The 22,909-nt window shown below is 42.0% G+C and overlaps 1 protein-coding gene across 2 annotated transcripts; it reads left to right on the top strand.

Moving 5' to 3' along the window:
- ZDHHC3 (zinc finger DHHC-type palmitoyltransferase 3) lies at positions 1 to 20,627 on the top strand. 2 transcript variants are annotated; one of them, XM_041407870.1, is made up of 7 exons: positions 1 to 330; positions 3,069 to 3,193; positions 6,364 to 6,460; positions 8,349 to 8,430; positions 10,127 to 10,257; positions 18,511 to 18,788; positions 19,108 to 20,627. In XM_041407870.1, the coding sequence occupies exons 1-6, from the start codon at positions 25 to 27 to the stop codon at positions 18,751 to 18,753; spliced, it is 984 nt and encodes a 327-aa protein (XP_041263804.1). In that variant the 5' UTR covers positions 1 to 24; the 3' UTR covers positions 18,754 to 18,788; positions 19,108 to 20,627. The 2 variants fall into 2 exon arrangements, with proteins under 2 accessions (XP_041263804.1, XP_041263805.1); XM_041407871.1 differs by lacking the exons at positions 18,511 to 18,788; positions 19,108 to 20,627 and adding an exon at positions 12,966 to 14,636.
- Positions 20,628 to 22,909: the final 2,282 nt, after the last annotated feature.

Genomic DNA, 22,909 nt, shown 5'->3' with positions numbered 1-22,909 from the left:
ATGCAAGTATGGACATAATAGCCTATGATGATTACTCCACTCCACCGCTTCAGAGATATTGAAAGGACACCTGAATACCTCCAGCCAGAAAAGTGTGTTCCACCTCCTAGCCGCGCTTCCCTGGGAACAATGTGGTTTATTCGAGATGGCTGTGGTATTGCATGTGCTGTCGTTACCTGGATGCTGGTGTTCTATGCCGACTTTGTAGTCCTTCTTGTCATGCTAGTTCCATCGAGAGATTATGTTTATAGTGTCATCAATGGCACACTGTTCAACACCTTGGCTTTCCTCGCTTTGGCTTCACATTTTCGTGCTATGCTGACAGATCCAGTAAGTATACACCTCTCTCTGTGTGTCTCGGAAAGAAACAGGCGGTGTTTTTCTTGTCTGCTAGATGTTGGGTAAATCAGTTGCTGAGTGAGTGGCAGATTTAAATAACTTTTGTGTGTCAGCCTGCTGAGTGAGGTATGTGGTATGCTAATTTTTCGTCCCACTCAAGTCGGATGCAGAGTCAGGGACCCAGCGTTAGATTCCTGGTGTGTGAGCAGCTCCTCTTTCTCCACTGGGAAGGAGAGTGTTTCTCTCTGATGCTGTTTTCTCCCCAATGGCAGACCTCGTGTTTGTGGCTTGTTGTGTCTTGACAAACAGGAAAGCTGGAAAAGCTGGTTTTGGTTGTCTGCCTTGGCAAGTATTGCTTCAGCAGAACAGAGCAGAATATGTGTTGTTTTGAAAAGCTGTGTTACCATCTCTCATTCTATTGATTTTGTTGAATGTATTGGACAATGCTGAAATAAATACGGTCTGAGCATGCTAAGAGATGGCAGTTCTTAGACAAGTTTGGAAGCATCAGAGTTGTGAGATCCCCTTGTATGTATCCTTAGGACAGTGCCTTGAGAGATCAGATCTGCTACTTTCTCATCTTTCAGTTTGTGATAAGATAAAGTTTAGCACCATGATGCTAATTCTGAATGGCCTGGGATGTTTTATTTTGCTTAATGACCTCTGGACAATAGACTCAGTTCAAAACCCCATCTCCGCTAGTCAGTGGAAGGAAAGACAAGCTTAGACTTCTTCTGTCTCCTTCCTCACAAACGTTCTTGCTACTGTTGGGAGTGATGGTGTGCCTCTGATAACTCTGTCCCTTCCAAATGTTATTTCCCCCTTGAAACCTTGTTAGGTGATGTTGAGACTTCAGTATAATCTTTGTTTCTTAGATTCCAGATCTTCCAGAAGTCCCAGCACTGCAGAAATGGCTTGATTTGGGGTATTCTCAAAATTTGTAGTAGTAAAGATTGTTGAATTGCATGCTGCTGCTGGGCAGAAGTGTAAGCAGTACTTCAGCCTCTGAAATTTCTGATCACTGGACTCGGGAATAGAGGGGTTGCAGCAGTTTGTTAGATAGTTTGTATCCTTAGGGTGGTTGTTAATTATTGTATGTTGTGTGATTTTAATGCTTAGGGACCTTCAGGTGGCTGGAATTATTTTGCAGAGTTAGCAGCAGCTCTTGTGAAACAAAAACTGTATTTTGAAATGGGCTAGTTGGAGCAGTGTTGGAGAAGGAGATAAAATTTCTGTTGAGACTAATTGGGAAAAGATATGTTAATTCCTAGTGTGAGATGGAATTTATCTATGTGGATTGAGAGACAGTGGGATTTTGTTTCATTTTTTTAATGAGGAATTCAGCTAAATAAAATGCAGGAGGGAAGATACAGAGAAAGGATGCACTAACACCTGGCAGACAGTGAGTCTGGGATTAAGGAAGCTTCCAGGACATGGGGAACCAGGGGTATATGTAGGATCAGAATGAAACAAAAAGCACTGCTAAGGCAAACAAACAGAATTCGTATTATAAATAAATTAACAACTCAGTTCTTCACAATTCATAGCGTGTGTCCTGCATTTCAGGAGCTGCTTCCAATGAGTCCTTGCTAAAAGCATTCCTAAAGTTTTGAGCTTTGGTGCATACTGGAGAGAAAGAAGATGAGTTGTAGCGTTTTGTGGAAATTGGTTTTGGTAATTTTTAAATTAGTCAGGCCTATTGGGAGTTTTTGTGGGAAAACCCCCCAAAGACTGCTTTAAAAAGCCTCATACAACTGGTTTAATGTGCAGTTCTCTCACTCGTGTATCATTCCTGTTTACTGCTTTTAGGAGGTTGTATAAATGTTTTGGAAGGAGACTCTTCCATCAGAAATCTGTTGAAATACTGCATCCCTGTTTTTATTTCAATTAAAAAAGCCTTAAATTCACAGAAGTAAATTGTGCCAATGTACCAGCAGTGATTTCATACACCATGTTTCATGGTGCCTTTTTTTTTTTTTTTTTTTTTTTTTTTTTTGGAGCAGAGAGAGTTTCTTTAATTTGTTTGTTGTTTTGGGGTTTTTTGGTGTTTTTTTTTGGAGCAAGTTTTTGTCCCTATAAAGACTGGAAACTCATGAACTTGGGTTCCTGTAGCAGCAATATGTTACCTATTTAAAGATATATTTTAAGGTGGAAATTGCACAGCTAAGAATGTTTTACCTGGTCTTATTCTGGTGTGGCAGTTCTTAGTGTTCACTGTTTGAATGTTAACCCCCAATTTAAATAGCAAATACACAATGGAAGCATAACTATAAATACTTGACTTTTTTACTAGCAACTCTTAGTGTACACAATAATACTTCAGAAGAAATGGCTTCTACTGGCATAAAACATCTGCAGTTTTCAGTATGTTATAGGAAACACTGACATGATACATTTGTTGATGTGAAAAGAGGGATGAGGATTCTTAAATATTTTAAGGTTACTGTAGGACTACAAGAGACTAATTGCTTAAGTAGAGGTTTATTGATGTTTAAAAAAAAAACAACAAAAGCCCCACCAAAATTATGTGTAAATATGTGGTTCCATATTTTAAGACCACATTTAAATTTCTTTTCTGAATCTTCTTGCTCTTCTTGAAACTGTTGATCTTAAGGAAGCTTTTATTTCTTTTTCTTTCTGCCCCTCCCATAGATTTAAGTCATCCTGTTGTTCTTAGCAACCATAATGTGCACAAGTTAATCTCCTGGTTTGTTTTTTTTTCCCTGCAGGGTGCTGTACCCAAAGGTAATGCCACAAAAGAGTTCATTGAGAGTTTACAGCTAAAGCCAGGACAGGTGGTTTACAAGTGCCCAAAGTGTTGTAGCATCAAACCCGACAGAGCACATCACTGCAGGTAAAGTCTGTTCTGTGGAGGGCTGTTTCCTCAAGACCTCAAGAATTATTCACCAGTGTATCTTGTTATTGCAGTCTGAGACTGGAGTGGGTCAGTTGAGGGATTGGCATACAAATTCTGTTGCCAATAGTACCAGACACATTTAAGCTTCTCAGAAGAAATCTCATACCTTTTCTGACAAATTTTCATATATAGGAGGCCGCAGCTACTTGGTGCAAAGTGAGAAACACAATTTTTGAGTGCTGCCTTGGTTCCAGACTTCTAACTGACATTCCATAAATTGTCATGTAAACATGACTTGAAAAGAGACATTCTATACCAAAATGCGTAGAAATCCATAAAATGTCTACCAAAGGGTCAGTGTCTTTTCCATTTTTGTTTTTATTCACAAACCCATTTGTCTAACTGTGTATTCTATTTAGAAGTGATGTTTAAGTTAAAACTGAAGTGCAGGTAACCGTATATATATTTTTAAGAGTTCAGACTTCCACATTTTCATTGAGTACTGTGACTTTGTTTTTGTGCTGTGTGATAGATCAGTATGCCTACTGATCTGTCATGTCCTTTCTTTTTCTGGTAGGATAAACTTCCCGGAAGAGAGTAACTGGTAGTGAGCTTTTTAGTACTAAAGGCAGTGAGCAAAAAAATAACTACTTCCTAAAATTCTCTTCTGCTTTTAAAGCAAGCGAACCTGCTTTCCAGTAAGTAGTTAATAAGTTTGCACTGGTGTCACTTCCTTGCGTACTCAAAAAACAATACATACAGAGAGAGCTCGCACCTGGGCTAGTGCTGATTCATGCAGTGGTCTTGTGGGGAGGGAAATATGTGATAATGAGCTGAGCAAACTTGTCCTGCTGTTTGCTTTTTTCATATTTGTTTTCAGAGCTTCAGTTTGCAGATGTTTTTCTTTTTTTCTTGTTTTCGTTGTTTTTTAAAATTGTAATGAAAATCAGGAGTCGGTTATTCAGCAGGAGCAATGTGGTCATGCCTATCACTTATTAATGCTGCTGTAAAATCCCCTCTGACAGCTTTTCAATTATGAATGAAACTTCACATCTAAAATGCTGTCTTGATGATGACTCACAGTGTAGGTAAATGAAAAGGACTCTGGCTAAACACAAAACCGTATCACCATTGTCCTTTATTCTGTCCTTTAAGATAAGCTTTTAGACATTAAGGTTTGGGAAGGTGATCTACTGACCACTGATAATATTGAGAATCTTCAGTCAGACTTTTTTTTTTTGTGGCCTAGGGGGATTTATTAGACTTTAAGACACCAAGGTTGAGTGTATGCATCAGCAGGAGATACTGCTAGCTGTATGCCAGAGGGACCAGGGTGTTTTTGATGGATGTGCTACTTGGTGAGTCCCCTGTGCCCAGTGAGCTAGTCCTGCCAGCATTTGGAAGCTGCGTGGTTGAACGAGGGAAGTGTCTGAGTATGGGCAGTCCCTGCTCCCTGTAGGGTTTAGTTGTGGTTTGTTTCCTTTTCCACCAGCTAGCTTCCTGTTCTCCCTGTCATCCAGTTGTTTTTGGTATGTGTACATGGAATAAAACTGCCCTCCCAGCCTCCTCTCCTGTCTCTTTCACATCTGTGGCGTGGCTGCTTCAGGTAGTCCCTCTAGGGAAATAGGAGCAGTTGGAGGGTTGCTTGGGTACTCACCTTTCCCAGAGCTCAAGGGAAGTGTGTGCACACTCCTCCTCCTTCATCATCTTCCTCACCTTGCCCCTTCCTTTTTTATTAATCACAATGAGAGATACTTGTCTTTCAAAGTGCATTACCTGGCAGATAAATTGCTTTTGCTGTGCCTGCTGATTTTAGACCCCATGTAGCTCTAAATAATTTTAAGCTGCTTGTTCTGGCAAAATGAGGCTTTTTCTTGTTTCCCACTGCCTGTGGGGCTGACAGGTAGTAGGGCACCCATGTTTGCCTGAGGAGAAGGAGCTCCTGATCTGCCTGCCTGGACTTTCATTTAGGATCAGGCCTATAGCAACTCATTTGTTTTTCAGGCATGGCACATATCCTTGGGGATTATCCCCTCCCACCAATTAAAGTGAGTGAAAGGCTGTTCTGACAGAGATTTTCTATTATTTATTCATACATGCTGATAAGAACATATTTATATTTTTGTTTGAGTTTCCCTGAAGTGTTTGGGTGTTGAAGTTTATTATTTATATTAAGGTCAAGATGATTTTTGTTATAAGAAGAAAAATAAAACTAGCAGAGCACTTAGTCCTTTCTGTTTAATTGCTGCCAGAATTGTTCTGGAATGGCTGTTTCCTTTCTGAGTCTATTGTTTGTTTGCTTTGGGGTTTTGTGTTTTTTTCATATTTGATTTCTGTGCTTGTTTGTTCAATGTGGTATCAGGAGACTGACTGCCTTTCATCTCCTATCATATGAGAAAGCAGCAGAGAAAAAGACTTCCTTTATTATGTGTGTTGAAGCAGTTACTGACTAAGCAAGAGAATGATGTTCAGAGCAATATATAAAGTAATAATGTTTTAATTATTTGACTTCCAGCCACAACTTGCACGCTGGCAAGAATCTGAATTTTGATTTCATTAGTCTGTTTTTGTGAAGTACTTGAACATCTAATTTCACCTTGAATGTCTATTGTGGTACCATCTTCCTGAATGACTGCCACAGCTATTTTCTTCTAGTGTGTGGCTTACCTTGATGTCCAGAATCTTTTCTAATGCCTTATTTGATTGCAAGTTCCTGCTACCAGCAAATGTTGGCAAATAAACCCGAGCTGTTGTTAGCAACTCTTGAGAAGTATCTTTATTCATTACTAACTTTTGTATCTTTTGTATCTTGTGATTTATGTTTAGTTTTAATCTGTAGACATTTTTACAAGCCAAATAGATTAAAACTAAACAAAATCACAGATTTTTTTCCATCTGTCTGAATGTATTGTTCAAACCATATTTTGGAAAGAACCACTGATGTGTGGCATTAATTTTTGCAGTGGTGTTTTTTTTATTTTATGGTTCATTTTGAACAGGCTTAGTCAAGGAAGCAAACCACAAATATAAATGTGGTGGCAAGTAAATTCTCTTATGGTCAGATTTCACCTCTGATTCTTTAGCTGAATTTCTTTGTCCCCCAAACCCCTGTAAAATCTTGTGTTTTGGAATGAAAGTGTCGTTAATGAAGACCTGTGCTCTTTCAGTGTTTGCAAGAGGTGCATTCGGAAAATGGACCACCACTGCCCGTGGGTCAATAACTGTGTAGGAGAGAATAACCAGAAGTACTTTGTACTGTTTACAGTAAGTATTTTGCAAGTATTTTACAGTAAGTATTTTTGAGGTTGTCCAGTGGGAAGTGCTGAAATGTAGTGCATAGTCTGTGAAGCAGCTCCCAGGGCTGGTGTTCTCTTGCTTCATGTTTTGGAAGAACTTTGTGGGGACCTGCTGCAGGTTTCTATTTCACTAATTAAGAAACACCTCCCTTGCTCCCCCTCCGTCCATCCACAGCAATAGGAAAAGGCGTCACAGGAAGCATTTGTAAGGGTTTTTCGAGGTTTGTATTGATGGTTGTTCAGTGCCTATTTTGTAAGGCTAGTAGTTTATTGTGGTGCTGAGCTCTTTGAGGGAGGGCCATCCTTCTACACCAAACACTGGCTGGTAGGATCCCAGGCCATATGTAGGGTTCCTAAACATTACAGTTGTACAAATATCTCTGTGGGATCACATAATAAGAGGTGTTGCTGCATCTCAAACAAGGAGTGGGAAGTCTGCTGCATCCCCTTGGATAAGAATTCTCTACCTTTTAATTGCAAGTGGTTTATTTTTGTACTTGAAAACCAAGGAGGTGCTTGACTTTTTGTACTATAGCTGTAGCATCATGAGTAAGAAAACAGGAGTACAAACTCAAACAGTGGATATTTCTGGAAGGTTTGAAAAGTGTTTCATGAAAGTGAACTGCAAATATCCCGTGGGAGTAGTGTGAACATTACAAGGCTGAGTCTCAGTGATGCTGTGTTTTATTAATAAATCTTCTGAGATATCTGTGGGTTTGAGGAAGTATGTTCTCATATTACCAAGCAGAAAGGAGGAGATTTGCAGTTAAATGACAGGCCTGGTGTTCTATGGTGTGGTTTGCAAGGATGTGGATTACAGAACAAAATGAATCCCATTTCTTTCCTATGAGCAAGCGGGGTTTTTTTTCACCTTGAGCTAGGTGTTCTATTCCTCTCAAAAGAATTTCAGTTTCTATTAGAACTTGATATCCACTTTCTAGCAGACTGTATTTAAGACTTAATCTGGTTGAGAGAAACAAAATAAGGGTTGCTGCTTTTGTTCTTGGATATTCTTTTTGACATGAGGAAGTGAAGGAGCTGCAGCATGCTCAGCTGGCAAGGAAAACCAGAATGCTCCCCTATTGCCTTTTACTGCTTCCAGAGGTGCTTCTTGTTACAAAATCTCTCTCACTTCTGCTATATGCCTATCCTTGTCAGAGTTTGTAGGTTCAGAAGAAGAAGTAAATTTTAATCTACATGTAACATTGCACATAGCTTTTGTTTTAACTTTTTGTTACATACAGTTTTTATTACAAAGCTAAGACCTGGTTTAAGCCAAAAATGATTAAGTACGAAGTATTAAAACCTGAGAGAAACTTTCTATGCCAGTGTCTGCCTCAGAGAAAGTACTTCTTAAAAAATATATATAATTTTTCTGAACCTCATGCTGGAAAACAAAGTGCGTTTTCTGGTTAAAACAAAATTACTGTTGCTTCTCTGGGAAACTGTAGTGCTGTCAAGAGCAAGGATGTAAGCTTTGACCACAGGATACCTTGATCAGTGTTACTGTTCTCTGAAAGTCATGCAGTGCTCAGCTGAGGTAAGGGCAGTAAGCTGTGTGGCCTGGGACACAGGAGGCTGGGTTTTGGATCCAGCTGCTGTTGGATGCAGCATCTGCCTTGTGCTCGCTCAGAGCTGCTCGTAAGGAGAGAACGAGTCTGTGTAGTCGTGGCATTTGCCAGCTTCACGGTGCTTTTTCAGGGATGATGGGAGAGCTTGATGGTTTTTGGAGTTGTTCTGTGGTTTGGTTTTATTTTGAGATCTTAGCACTATGCTTTTAAATAAAGTGTTGGGAAGATTTAGCATTTTCCTCTTTGAAGTCACTTGGTATCTGTATTACATCCTTTATTTTTCAGATGTATATAGCACTGATTTCCCTGCATGCCCTAATCATGGTGGGATTTCACTTCTTGTACTGCTTTGAAGAAGACTGGACAAGTGAGTATAAACAAAATACCTTATTAAAATAACAGATTATCCTTTGAATAAGAACTTAAAATGCAGTTGGCTTGTTTCAGAAGAATGCTATCAAAGTTCTGCATGCTATCACTATTTTTTTTTTTTGTCTTTTTAATTCTCATTTCTGGGATTTCATAATTCTTTTTGAGCTGCTGGAATCTCTGTTCTGAAAAGTCCTCTTTTAACTTACACCTGATAGTGCCTAGGAAAAAGCTGATATGTAAAGGTGCCTAAGGAGTATGTGTGCAATAACATACTGTTGACATGAACACAGCACTAATTTCCTGAATGCCAGCAAAAGATAAGAAGAATGTGTATGCTTTTTTTTAAAGGGTGCTGTGAATCATTCTTGCAGGACTGCCAGGAAAACATGCTGCTCAGATCCAAAAAATCCACCCTTACAAGAACAAACAATTCCTTTCCTCAGAAAAAAAATAAACCCAACAAACCAAAAACAGAGCCCAAGCAGCTCAAAAAAGTGAAACCAAAAACCTCAGCATTCACTCTGAAGTAGTCAGTGAGTACATTTTCACAAAGTCAGTCTGTGTATTTCCTAAAACCACAAATGGATCTAGGAAACCTTCAATGTAATACTGAGTTGAACAGCAAGGAGTCAAAGAACATGTGCACATGTAGGTACTGTTTGTGAGGTTTTTTTGGGAAAGGAGGAGGGTTTTTCCCCTTGGAATTTCAGTAGTGGTATTCAATATACCTTGACTGGTTTTAGATCATAGTACTGCAGAAGATACACATGTGAATTGAATTTGAAAAGGTTGTTTTGCACTTCAAAACTTTGTAAAAAAGCTGCCAGCAGTCACTGAGAACATCTGCATTTGACTGCAGTGGCCAGGGCCATATGTCCTTTCTCTGAGCCTGTTCCTGTGGGGAAGCACTTTCCTACCTGTCCCAGGTTTAGGTGGCAGAACAGAGCTGTTAGGAGAGATGGATATGTTGTTCCAGCTGCCTTGTGTTTGTGCAGATTGTGTTAATTTCTGATTATGGTTTATCTGTTTAAGCCTAAGAGCTCATTAGAAAAATACAGGCTTTTGGTGAGAGTCTTAGATTTTGGAAAAATCTGGAGACATTCTGGCATTTACAGCACTCAACTATGACTTTGGCCCTATAACATTACTTTTTTCTGCTCCTCCTAATTACCTTCTTGGGTTTCTTTTTCAGCTCTTGCTTGATTTTACACTGTTGAGTATGAGGAAAAATAGGAACTGGGTTTAATCTGACCTTCCTTAAATTGCGGCTAAGAACATTTACGAAAGGAAGCACACCCTGGTTTTATGTTGGTGCTCATGTCCTGACTGCCAGCTTGAGATTTTTAATGGACTTATCACTGTGGAAAATCTGTTAAGTCTAAGATTTAAGAGAGAACCCCCAGGTGAAATGGAGGAGAATGGCATTCTAGTTGGTGTGCTGGGGAAACACTGAAGTGGAAAAGAAAGTTGCAATCTTGAAGTGTTGCAGGGTGGGCTCTTTAACTTTTTTGAAATTTGAGGGAGTGATCATTTTATGATTGAATGTCAGAGCTTCCCTGTGTATCTTTCTGGGAATGTTGTTCATATGATTTATTTGTTTGGGTATGGGAAACTTGTGGCTTAGCAGATGTTTTGCAGTAGGTGCATTACTTGGTGCCTACCCTTCCAACTCCATTGTTTTGTCTTCACAGAATGTAGTTCCTTCTCTCCACCAACTACAGTGATTCTACTCATCCTCTTGTGTTTTGAGGCTCTCCTATTTCTCATCTTCACCTCAGTTATGTTTGGGACCCAAGTACACTCCATCTGCACTGATGAAACGGTGGGTGTCTCGCACTCTGTCCTTTACCCTGTCTCTCACCATTTGTAGAAACAGTGACGGGTTACAGGGTTTTGCCTCATGGCACAGGGAGTCCCAAGTAACCTCTGAGGAGAGATCCAGTGTAATAAAGCTGAGCTAGCACAGTGCTGGCTGGTGCTCTCTGAGGGCTCCTGTGGCACACAGGGTACCCTCTGTATCGGCTGGGGTGCCGTGTTGACCGTACCTCCCGTGAGGTAGGCATAGGTATCTGGGGTTACTCTTGTGAGAGTATTTGTCCCTGTGGATTGGAGAGCCTTTGTTCTTTAATGAAGTGCTTTTACATTGGTATTGTGTGAAATTCAGCTGTGTGTCGTGGTTGTCACTGTTCACAGGTTTATGTGCTGGAAAGGCTGGAAAGCCAAGATGAGAAGTTGGGGGAGGAACGCACGCACACACACACACACACACACACACACATACACACACACACACACTTCTTTTAGGCTAGAAGATTTTCCAGCCTTAACTACCTGTTCAACACTTCAAAAACTCCTGCCAGAAGGAAGAAGAAAAGGGAGTGGAGTAGGCTCATGGAAACTGCTAGATACAGTCTGCTGTAAATCCACCAAGCCATCTCCAATTTGAAGATGGCATGGTAGAGAATATATAGTAATATTACAGTCCTGGATCCATGTATTTGCCCACTTCTGCAAAGATGAAGCTGGTGACTCCTGGGGGTGTTTTCACACTTGTGAATACTTGCACTCTTCACCAAGCACGCTCAGGTAATTGAATTGACCAGAGTGGCTAGAGAGAGTGGTAGTCTTAAAAGAGGGACAGCTCTTCTTTCCTCCCCTGCCTCCTTTAGGTTTCTTTCCCCTTGTTTGCCCATGGCCAGTTGAAGCTAGAGTAGATGTTTTTGCCGCTGTCAGAGCTGTGACGGGCATTATATGCTGTACAAGCCCATTGCTCTGAGCCTTTGTTTGCAGTGCTTTCCTTAATGCTTGGCTTCTGCAAGAGGCTGATGTTCCACCTGTCTGTGTTGAGAGGAAGACTGCACTGTGCTTTCTGATGGGGAGAGCCCCAGGAAGAAGTACAGCGTGGTACATATCCTGCTGAGCTTGTGTTCAGCAGTAAGTGTGTCAATTAGCAATGCTGCCTGTGGAATCATCAGTTGAATTTCTCCAATCTTTGGAACCTGTCAGGAATTTTTAGAAGCTGCTTCCTACAGCTGGGCACGCAAATAAGTCCCCAGATTTTCCCTTCCATTGTAGTTCTGGGGACTTGTAGATGTTAAAGGATGAATGCCACGTTCTAAAATAAAGGAATGAAATATGGTCTCCCCGGTTGAGTTGTGGGTTTTTATTTTTGGGTGGTTTTTTAATATGTACCAGTAAGGATTCTGCTCTGTGGAATATCTCATTGTTGGTTTGCTGGCACTGAGCTAGCTGTATGCAAGCAATCTGTTTTGAGCAGAGCAATATTTCCAGGTGAAGTGCTCTTGGTGTGCTCTCTTGCAGTGTTCTAATTTGCATTGTAGAGACAGGGCTGTATCTTGCCCTTTTTTTGCCTTTCTGTTCCAGTCACTGGGAGACTTCATTCCTCATCTTGAGTATGCAGTCGCGCCAGGATGGTTCCTTTCTGCCTGAAGGGACACAGAATCCTGGTATTTTGCTGTTATCTCTGGAGGTGACATTACCAGGGATCAGCACTTCTGCAGCTGGCCCATGTTGTGTTCATCAGAGCTCCCAGTGTCAGTAATTTGAGGCACACCGATGTATTGCAGTGCGTTGCTGTGTAGCGTGGCAGACACATGTAGGTCAGGAGGAACCTTGCCTTGCAAAAGATGCAGAGTCAAGGAACTGGGTGATCTGCCAGCTGCTGCTGCCCTTGGGAGAGTGATGCTCTTCAGTGACTGCTCTTACTCATTGTGCTTCTGTAGCAGCCAGGCATAAATGGCTTTCCTGAAAGACCAAATTCTCTTCCTGGGCTTCAGACACAATATGGGTTTTTATTTTCTTTTTAATGTTTAACTAGTGAATGTTTCAGCTGATTGCTTGATGGCTTATTTTTGTTCTGCCTCTAACCTTTACTAAACAATGCCAGTGATTTCTTCAAATCGGTATCTCAGTATCTTGTTTAACCCTCTCTCCCTGCAGTCATCCCATGCATGTTTTAGCGGTGATTCTAATGACACATGAAGAGGCACCAGGTAGACTCAGCTACACTGAGCCATGGGCACTTCCTCCTGAACTTGCTTGGTGAATCTGAGAGCATTACAGAGATTATCTTTGGGTTTGTGGGTTTTTGGTTCTTTTTTTTTTTTTTTTTTTTTTTTTTGTCTGCAAGCTTGTAATGGTTTCTTCTAAAGCTTTTCCATCTGGTTAGCACATAATGCATTCAGCCATTAAAGCACATACTTTTTGTTTGGTTGTAAGTGGTGGGGTTTTTTTTATTGACCTCAGAGGCAATTGGATGGCAGGTCTTAAAATGGTTCTGAAGTATGTAGGTCTGAAGAAAATGAAAGCAATTTTATTTCCAAGGAACAGCTTCTAGTTTTAGTATTTTTTAATATAAAACAGTGAGAAGAAAAGGAAAGGCAGTACAGATGCACTTGTATTTTCTTACTCTGTCCTTTGGACAAGGGGTAATTGAGAGTAGACTTTTCCCCGAATCCAGAACAACAAAACCTGAGTATTTGACTGAAAATGTGATATTTCTGTTTTCAGGGAATAGAACAGTTGAAAAAGGAAGAGAGAAGATGGGCTAAAAAAACAAAATGGATGAACATGAAAGCAGTATTTGGCCATCCGTTCTCTATAGCATGGCTTAGCCCATTCGCAACACCAGACCAAGGAAAAGCAGACCCGTACCAATACGTGGTCTGAGGAATTCCTGACCAGCATTTCCACTAAAATAGAAACATATTACAGCACTACTGTTACAAATTTTCCATGAATGTTTAAAACAAAAAGCAAAACAAACTTTTTTATGTCTATTAAATGGCTGATAATTGCAGAGGAGAAAAAAGCCCTGTGTTCCACCATTTTAGATAATTCTATATCTCTGGCTGAAACTGCTGCTTTTTTTTTTTTCCTCTTTCTTTTTTTTTTTTTTTTCCCTTTCTTTTTTATCACATTAACTTTACTGGCATTTGTTTCTCTTTGCTTTCTGTATGGCATAACTAATGTGAAGGGAATCCTCTCTTCTCTGTTATGACCCACCTCTTCTGAGTAAATTCTCATGCTGTCTCCTGACTGTGATGAGCTCTGTGGATGACATGTGAGTGCCAACAGCCCTACACAGACACCTTTGGACTTCCTGAAGGAGCACATTGCTCTTTCCTAAGTGAACTTGAACAGGGAAGCAGATACTTCACGTACCAAAAGGTGCAAGACCAGAAGGCAGCACAGCAAGCGAGCCAGTTGACTTGGTGATCACAAGCAGTTAAAGTACTTAAAAGTTGCCAACACCGATTCTCACTCCACCCTCCTTTTTCCTTCCAGCCACAGAACTGATTCCATCTTTCTGGCATTATTTTATCTGGTCCCTCCCTTGTGTGCAGGAAATTGTTGCCCGTTTAGGATAACTGTGGCAGATTTAGAAGACTCTTTGGATTATTACATGCCTTACACTTCCAGGAAAGAAAGCAAGCTAATTTTCAAGTGTTTAGAATAGCAGAATCATGTTTTTTGATGTGTGTTTGTCTTGGTAAATGACTTGTTAGAGCAATGCCTGCTAAACAGTGTTAACGTGAAAAACTGACATGAATGCCCAGATTACTATAAAGACTAATATTGATGGGATGTATAAGTGTTCCAGGGTGATTGATTCTATATTGTTAGCTTTGCCCTGGTTTAGAGCTTTGTAAATCTTTTCTCCTGTTTATGCATACATGTGTATGTGTGTAAGCACACGCACATATATGTGTAAGGGTTTGAAACTGGGAAATATTTATGGTAAGGAGCATGCATGCTGTTATGAACTGTGTGGTGATGAAAAGTGGGAGGGACAGAATGCATTCCAAAACCAGGTAGAGCTAAACCATTCATAATTACAACTGTTAATGTTAATTACAACATCTTGTGTTCAGGCAGGAATTTTGTTATATTTTTGATTCATGTCTCCCATGGGCTCATCAAATGAATTGCAAACAGCGGAAATACACAAATCAGCTGCATCTGTGACTTCCAAGGAATCTTTTCTTTCCTTGGTTTAAAATATTTTTTTGGAAACTGACCTGCTAGACTGCTTCAAAGCCACGGGGGAAGGGAGGGAAATCAGGGAAGGAGAAATTTAATGGATGTCTCATTTTGGAAGTAATGTGAATGCTGCATCTTTTCAATCTGTTAATGCTTCCATATGGAAAACAAATGCAATAAAACTTTTCCAAAAACTTGTTTGCTGTTCTTTCTTTCTTTCTTTGTTCCAAATCTTGGGAAAAAATCTGTAATGGTTTTCTGAACTTTCACTTCTATGTGCAAGCAGGCAGAAGCATATAAAAGTTAATTAACTTGTGTGTTCAACTTCTAAGTTGAAAAGTGAGTTAATTGGTAATATGCTGATCTGTTAATCAGTGGTTTATTTCAGCAGCTGGGAGAGACTGTAACTCTGGTTTGAGTATGTGATGGTGTTTCTCAGAGAACTCTCCCACCTTAATCTTTAAGCTGGATCTTGGGCCATGGTCAGTCCAGCCAGTGAGACATGTGCAGGTGAGAATTTGAACTGGCAGAGAATCTGGCCCTAAAGCTGCCTTGATGCAAAATCAGATATATTGAGGGGAGAGGCTTTAGTCACCTAGGCAATTAACTAATGAATGCATCTCTCTGTAGTTCACTGCTTCAAAAATTGTTTTGATTACAAATTCTGCATTCCAGTTTGGGCTTATTTTAATTACCCTTATTAGCTATGTGTTCTGGAGGAAGATTAATTACATTGTTCTGGCCTTTTGACCATTGTGGAAGAATGTGTAACTACTGAGTTTTTCTTGTTTCAAACCAAATGCAGATTGTTATACAGCACTATATAGTACTGAGATTTTCAGTCAGTGTGGTTTGTCTTTTAAATGATGCTCCATCACAGAAATGCCACCCTTACCTGTCATGTGTGTGGTGATAACCAGGGCCTTCAGATTTTCTTGTGCTGTACAACTTTGATGCAATTTGAATGGTACTAAAAGTAAGTCAGTATTAATATGAGAAAGGCAGACTAACTGGTTTGCTGATGGAAAGTAATTTCTCGGTCAGGACTACCTGATTTCAGGTGCTGGTTCTGTTTTAGTGTGGCCAAGAGAAATTGAAGGACAAACTCAATCAGAGCACTTCTGTTTTTAAAAAAACTAAGTGGTGCTCCATGCAGAAATGTCTGAAGGAACTGCTGTAAGAGAATTTCTGCCTTAATCATGACTCTCCAATGGCAATACTTCCTGTGTCTTCTTAACCATCACTTTGTCTCAATGCTTGTCTTTTTGGTTTGCTCTTTCCTTTCACATCATTAACAAGAAGTTAATGCATTTCTTCTAACATTCAAGAGCTGTCCTGCAGATTGCTTCTGGGTCAGACCATGCAGCCCACCATCCTCCTCTGGCACTGGGCAGGAGCAGATACCAAGGGCAGTAACTGAAGAAATGGGTGTTATTCTACAGCATCACAGTGGTCACAGGTCAACCTTGTCTAACTGCCCCCATGTTTGCAATGTTCTGCCTTTTACTTAAAGGGGAATGTCCAGTACCTTATATTTCTCAGTGTATGTCTTTTCAGTATTGGTTCAAAATTATGTAATTTGGAGTAGGGAAAGATGATGCTTTCTAAGCACTTCTTTAAAATTAAGTGGAATAGCTGCATGATGGGAAAGAGAAAGAGGTGTTGGTTTAATTCAATACAGAATATTCTCACTTTGTAAAATAATGGTGAGAGATTTATGTAAGTATATTTTTTAAAACTTTAATTAAGCAGTAGTGAAATGTCTTCAACAGCTGTGCATTCCTTCCATCTCCCTTAGATTCTTTTTAAGGCATAACCTCATGCCCTACTGACCATGTGGCCAGCAGCCAAAATTAGATCAAGATACAATTATAAAGCTTCTGTTTATTTTGAATACATGCTGTGAAGGGATTAGTGAGGTCAGGTTGGGAGAGACAAAGTACGCCCCTGGCTGTTCTGATGAACTACTCCCTAATTTGCTTTAGCATAACCTCAGCCTGACCTTGCTTGTTGCCTTGGTTAGCAGATGCTGATAGAGCAGGTGAGCAGTGTTTTTGGGGGAAGGGAATGAGGGGTTGCTGCCCAGAAGTGTTCCAAATTTGTATTCCCAGTCTAGATGACAGCAGCAATTGAAACGGATTACACAAATGACTGAGGGCAGGGTTGAAGCTTGTGCTCTCAGGGAAAGGTTTAAATGCCTGATGTCTGTCTCTCCTCCTGCTCTGTGCTACTTGTTTTCCTTCTCTCTAGATGCTCACTCTGTAAGCGCTCCAGCCGTGCTCCAGCCAGTTTGTTACTAACACACGGAAAACCTCAGCAGCTCGCTAAGGAACAGCGCACAACCAAAGGTGGTGTCCTGCTGTAATCTGCCGGAGCTTCTGCCCCCTGCTTGCACAGCCACTGGGTGCTGGAAATGCAGTATGCTGGAGGAAAAGCTCGTGGTAGTGCTAGAACACTGCCAAGGGTCTACTGTGCACAAACTCTGCTCCTCTCCAGCTTGCCCAGCAGGGAGGTAAGGTCAGGCCCTGGCTGTGGCACACAAAGTGTGGCATCCCAAGGGACCAGAGGCTGCAGGAGATTCTCCCTGGAGCGCTTGAAATGGGACATTTGCAAGCTTGGGAGCAGGCTGAGATGTCACAGGCCTGTGCTTAGCATTCAAAGTCCTTCAGGGCCTGAATTTTTCCCAAATTAGAGCCCTGAGGAATTCCAATTTGGTATTGCATCATTCCTTTCTGCACGTTTACTGCTGGGTTTCTCTTAAGTCAGCATGAGAAACAGGGCATGAATGAAGGATTGAAGTTCATAAGAGCTTTGCATGCAGCGCTTTGGTTTATGGTGTGCTTTCTCCTGGGTCTGCTCGTGCTGACTCAGTGTTGCTGCACACTGAGCTGCTGCTGTTGTTTTATTTGTGAGGCTGACAGCTGGTGCAGCTGTGGTGCTGCTGAGCTGCTGCGTGCATTCCTTTCCCCTCTCTGCAAAGCTTTGAATGTTTTGTGTGTTGTCAAGAAAAATCTGTAGAACTAGAAAGTGAGAAGTGTACTGTTCTTCTAAAGCTGTTCCTTCTTACAGTTTTAACCCAATTTGCACATTTTTTTCTTTTCCTTGAGTTTGGATCCCAGTATTCTTGCTTCTCTAAGAACAGACTTTCTGTGTGGTCACTTGTGTATCATCACAGGTGGATCATACACAGCTCCAGATCTGACTCCTCTCTTACATGATACAGAAGATGGGCATAAAAAATTGTACCCTATTTCACACAGTGGTAGCCTTAGAAAAATCATTAAGAAAATAAATTTTAGTTCCCTATTTCTACATGGAGAAGACTACCAGGAAAAAAATGCCGCTGCCCAAAATTTGATGGATCTGTTCTTTAAGTACAATCAAAATGTTTGCTTTACTAAAAGTGACATTCTTGGAGGGAGAATGAATCAGAATATTGACTGGCCAAGGCTCGTCACATTTTGAAGCCTGCACATTAACCTGTACAGATTCTCTCACCTCCCAGCAGGTTATCTGGCTTGCATTGTGATTTGTCTTTGACAATTTGGTAAATGGAAGTTGTGTTCTTAAATATTTGCTCTTAACTTGCACAGAGTGAACTTCTAGTGACTAGCCTAGGTGTGGCAGTTGTAAATTCCTGATTGCTGGGAAAAGGTGCAGTTTTTTGGCTGTGTCTGAACTATTGCAAGAAATGCCCAAACAAGGTGAAACTCTTAAGTTGTAACTGTAGTTTGTCACTCCTTGGAAGGGTTTGAAAAGCTATGTCAGAAGAGGTCCATGTTTCCCAAAAGGCTGGCTTTTCAGAAGCCATCCCTGTACCCTGAAAATCAACCCATGCCAAAATACATCCGCAAGATTCAGACTGTCCATGAATTTGATCTTGTGTGAGGGTTTTGCTGTTAAATTTGGAAATGAAACTCTCAGTAATGCAGAGTGTCTGTCCTCATTGTAAACTCAAACTGGAATAGCACCAGCCTGGCTATAGGTAGGCAGTTCTGCATGTGCTACAGTCCTTGATGCTCAAACACCTGCTGTAAGCGTGAGATGACCATAAACTCTTCTCTTCTTGCAGGGTATTGAGCGACTTAAAAACCAAAAGCCAACCTGGGAGAAGATCAGCGGCTGGGAAGGAATGAAGCTGGCGTTTGGAGGTGCCTTCTCCCTGGGTTGGTTCAACCCTTTCTCAAACCTGAACTGCGAGAGCCCAGTGCCGGCTGAAGCGGCGGCAGCAGCTCCTGCATCTGAAATAATGACCCAAGAAGAAATCGAGCAGTTTCTGGCTCGAGATGTTGCCATCCAAATGTTGCGTGAATAAGCAAAACGTCCTTCTCCTCCAGGAGAAGCTTTGAGGTGTTGTTTTTTTTTTTAATAATTACTTGTGCTGGAGATTTAAGGGTTGTTTTTTAACATACTTTCTGGTGCATTAAAAAATTCAGGAGTATTGGTCTGGAACAGATGCTACAGCACTAGCAGAAGCAATGCAAATCTCCAGAGAGAGCCTCATAAGTGATGGGGTTCATAAGCTCATTTTCAGACCCGTGTCAGCTGCTTTATCGGTCTTTTCTTACATGGCATTTAAGGACAGTTTATAATTGTCAGATAGATTGGCTCCAGTTCTCAGAAATGTGCCATCCTAAGGAGTCTGACTAATCTTTTTTTTTTCTTACAGCCCTATGGAAGACTAAATGTGTGATGGCAAGATTAGCCAGCTCTGAAAGTTTTCTGGAAAAATGCATCCTCTTTAGCCCATCCCATCCCATTCCATCCCATCCCATCCCATCCCATCCCATCCCATCCCATCGGTGCTGCTTGTGGGTTATGAATGGAATGTTGCTAGTACACTGGTCTTAGCAGAGGTGGGATGCAGGGCCATGGATGCAGCAGATGGATGAGCTCATCCTGGGTGTGATTCCTTTGGGCTCTGAAATATCTCCAGGGGTTAATTTTTACCCTCTGTGCTTGTGAGACTGCCCAGGACTGGTGGTGCTTGTTGGAGGTGGCGGTGGGCTTGTGATGGTGCTGGCAGGAGCGTTGACCCATGCCAGTGCAGCCGAGAAGGAACAAGTGTTGGCTGGGATGCCGAGCTGCTGGTGCTGGTGGGGGGAAGCTTTTCCCTGGGGCTGTGGTTCGTTGGCATGTAAGATGTGTGGAGTGGGAGCTGCCTGGCTGAGCCCTGCAGCCCAGGGAGCAGGGAAGCAGTCTAGGCCAGGTACCAGGGCTATTTTTGCAGTGAAAGAGAGGGCGATGTGAACACCCTGTGGTGGAGGTACTACCTCTCTCTGTTTGACTTGTCTAATTTAGATGTTTCTGTTTTCTTGGTAGCTAGAGTTGGTAGAGAATGAATAGTGCCTCCTAATCTAATCTAACTGGGTTTAACATTGTCCTACTAGTATGTGAAATTACTCCAGGTTTCCTTTCACTAATTTTGCAGCCAATCCCTGGGGAATGCTGGTGAGCCTTTAGAAGGAGCTCATATAGAGGGCATCACTTCAGGAGGCAGTAGTTGCAGCAAAGTCCTACAGAGGTGTTGCCAGCTGCTGCATTCAGATGCACTGCAAACACTTGGCATCCTCCAGATATCAGGCTACTTTTAATTTAGACTGTTTTTCATCTGTGTTTTTGTTCCTCTTCTGTCATATCCCTTAGATTAATTGTCATTAAATTTGCAGGAGACTAGAAATATGCTACTGGTTTCCCCCTACAGAACATGCTTGCTTTTATCTCCCCCTCCCCTCTAACCTGGACCAAAGACAACTGCTTCCTCTCAAAAGGAAGAGAAAGGAGTTCTTGGGATGAAAGCATGGTATTGTGAAAGACATATATGAAGTTTTTATTATTTATAGGAGCAATATGAAATGGAATTTGTGCAAGATTTTTTTAATGTTTGTTTTAACCCCTTGGAAAGCATCTTTGTGTACATTGATTGTGTGACATTCAGGGCTAGTGTGGAGGGATGAGATTCTCTCCTGGACTTGTCCTCTGCCACAGCAATCCTTTTTTCTGGCAAAGGTAGTGGGAACAAATAGAGTGCCTTGGCTGTTAAGAGTACAGCTTCACCAAAATCCAGGAAGTATTTCTGAATAGTTGTCCCATTCCTTGTTCCCTCTGGATGTCTCTTTGTCAGTGAAAAGTAGATCTAGAGAACATCATTAGGAATTGTGTATTTGTAACCTTTGGGATAAAGGGAAACACCCCCCATTTGAGGGGAAATTCCCATCCCATCCATTTAGATATCCTCTCATTTAGATATCCTCATTTAGTCATGAGGTCTTGAATGTCTTTCTGCTGTGCAGCAGGGTGTTGAGGGAAGAAGCTCCTCCTTCTGCACTAGCCTATGTTCATCCCTGTCAGCATCCCCCAGGAAAGGGATGTCAGGGACATACACGGGTCTGTAAGGGATTTCCTTAGGGAGGAATGGGCATGTTGAAAGAGGAGGAGTGCCCTTTTTAGCTATGTTTTCTAATTTTACCCTGCTGCTCCACCTCTGCATCCAGTTAACACCCCTGCCTCTGGTGCTGTGTCTGCAGTGGGAATGGTGCTACAGGGAGGAACTAGTCCATGGCTGAAAATCACTTTGAGGCAGGCATATAGGGATGTCAGCTTGGGAGAGACCCCCATGTGCTGCGTTCCAGGGATGCTTCTCAGGACAGGGACCCTACTCTGGGACATGGCTTTGGGTAGGCATGGATGGAGGCAGCCAAATTTCTCCTCCACTCTCAAACCTGGTTGACTTCATCATGAGAACAGTTGTAATTTGTTCTGTTTCCCACCTCTCCTGTTGTTCCTCAGGTGCTGGCATTTCTGGGTTTGTTTTTTTAATAGAGGAAGCAGAAAAGTAGTGTGAAGAGGAGGGTAAGAGCCAGAGCAGTCATCTCCTCTCCTCCAGTTACAGTCTGAATGAGACAGGGACGTGTCCCTGGGCCATGCTCTCAAGGACAGCCAGCTCCAGCTGTGGTGCCCCCAAGACATGGCAGGGTGACTTCCTATGCCCAGCAAATCAGTTCGGGTGTTTCTTGGCTGTCAGTCTCCCTTGGCCTCTCCCAAAGTCCCAGTACCCCTTGGTGTATCTCCTTTCTGTCTCAATGTAGTATGACAACTGTCAGAAATCACAAGTCTTCACAAAGTGGAAAAATCTGTTTTATCCACAGCTTCTGTATAAACTTCCTTCTTTAAGGATTGACTGGTAGCTTGAGACCAAACATGATTTACATGGAATTGAAACTAAGCTCAGTGTTTACCTTCCTTTCCCTCTACACACTTCTTGCCCTTTGTTAGAGCATGCCCTCATGTTCAGACCATGCTGCTATGGTCCTGGCTGGCTCGCCAGGTCCCAGGAAAGACATTCTGGAGAGCCTGCTTGTAGTGCCCTAAATTTATGGGGCTAGGGAGGATGCTCCCCCTGCACTGCTCAGTGGGACATTGTCTGCTGAAGATCCCTGCTGTGATGTGAGGTTAATATGTGATGGACAGAGTCGTGGCATTTGTGGAAAGTGTTCTCGTACTTCTCACCTGGTGTCTTCTACAGCAGGTTTTCTATGCAAATAGGGAATTTACATCTCGTGAAGAAATACATTTTTTGCTGTTTGTAAGTCCTTTTGTGCCTTTGGTCGCTGCTGCACTACTTCATCTGCCAAGCACCACCTGCTCCTCCCTACTCTGCGGACGTGATGCACATGGACCCTGCACCCACTCTGCCTGTGGAGAGGAGCTCCCACTCCCTGCTGTGCCACCACAGGAGGTGGCCTTTGGGGACCCTGTGCTGCTGTGGGCAGAGGGCCAGCAGGGGTCAGGGCAGCCTTGACCCTCTTCTGTGGCCTGGCAGCCACTTGCGTGCTCGTCTGGGAGTTCCCCAAATCTTTGAAACACAGAAGAGTGGTTAAAACCTTTTTGCCGTTTTATGTCCTTTTCTTCCCTTTTTATGGGCTGGCACATAACCAGACGTAGTCACCATTTATTTTTTCTGCTCCACTGCCTTAATGCTTGAGCATTTGCCTTTTAAATAAACAGATAAATTACTCCCTATACTACTGTGTGACCTGATTTCCTCTTTACTTGTGGAAATGCTGGGCTGGCCATGCTGTGGGACGGGGAAATCCCTTGCTAAAGGTGGGCTCAGGAGCTGCTGGGGTGTGCAGTGCAGTGGTGGGCTCCAGCTGTGCACAGCTGTTGTCTTCTCCAGTGTGACTATGGCTGGAAGAGCTCCTGGTGTACACTGCCATCGAGGTTCTTCCTGTAGTCCATCAGTGTTCTGGGTGGAAGGGGAAGAATAGAGGTTGTACATTTCTAGGGAAGCACTAGTAATGAATGCTGCTGGAGATGGCAGCATCTCTTCCAAAAATGCCTGAAAACCTTCAAAAGAAGTGGGATAGGAAGATGTATGAAAAATAGTGTTTGGGGAGACTGTGCTGGGTTTGCTTTTTCTGAGCTCTAAAGAGAAGGAAAGGCACGTGCTGGTACATTCCCCAGATGGT

The sequence above is a fragment of the Onychostruthus taczanowskii genome, unplaced genomic scaffold (genome assembly GCF_017590055.1).
Source record: "Onychostruthus taczanowskii isolate IOZ18803 unplaced genomic scaffold, ASM1759005v1 scaffold28, whole genome shotgun sequence".
Classification (NCBI taxonomy): domain Eukaryota; kingdom Metazoa; phylum Chordata; class Aves; order Passeriformes; family Passeridae; genus Onychostruthus; species Onychostruthus taczanowskii.
This window is presented reverse-complemented; position numbering and strand designations above follow the sequence as displayed.

Excerpts from the sequence above, each read along its gene's own strand:
- ZDHHC3 (XM_041407870.1), top strand. The coding sequence starts at position 25 with ATGATGATTACTCCACTCCACCGCTTCAGAGATATTGAAAGGACACCT. Across the intron at positions 331-3,068 it reads GTGCTATGCTGACAGATCCA|GGTGCTGTACCCAAAGGTAA; the intron begins GTAAGTATACAC and ends TTTTCCCTGCAG. Across the intron at positions 6,461-8,348 it reads AGTACTTTGTACTGTTTACA|ATGTATATAGCACTGATTTC; the intron begins GTAAGTATTTTG and ends TTTATTTTTCAG.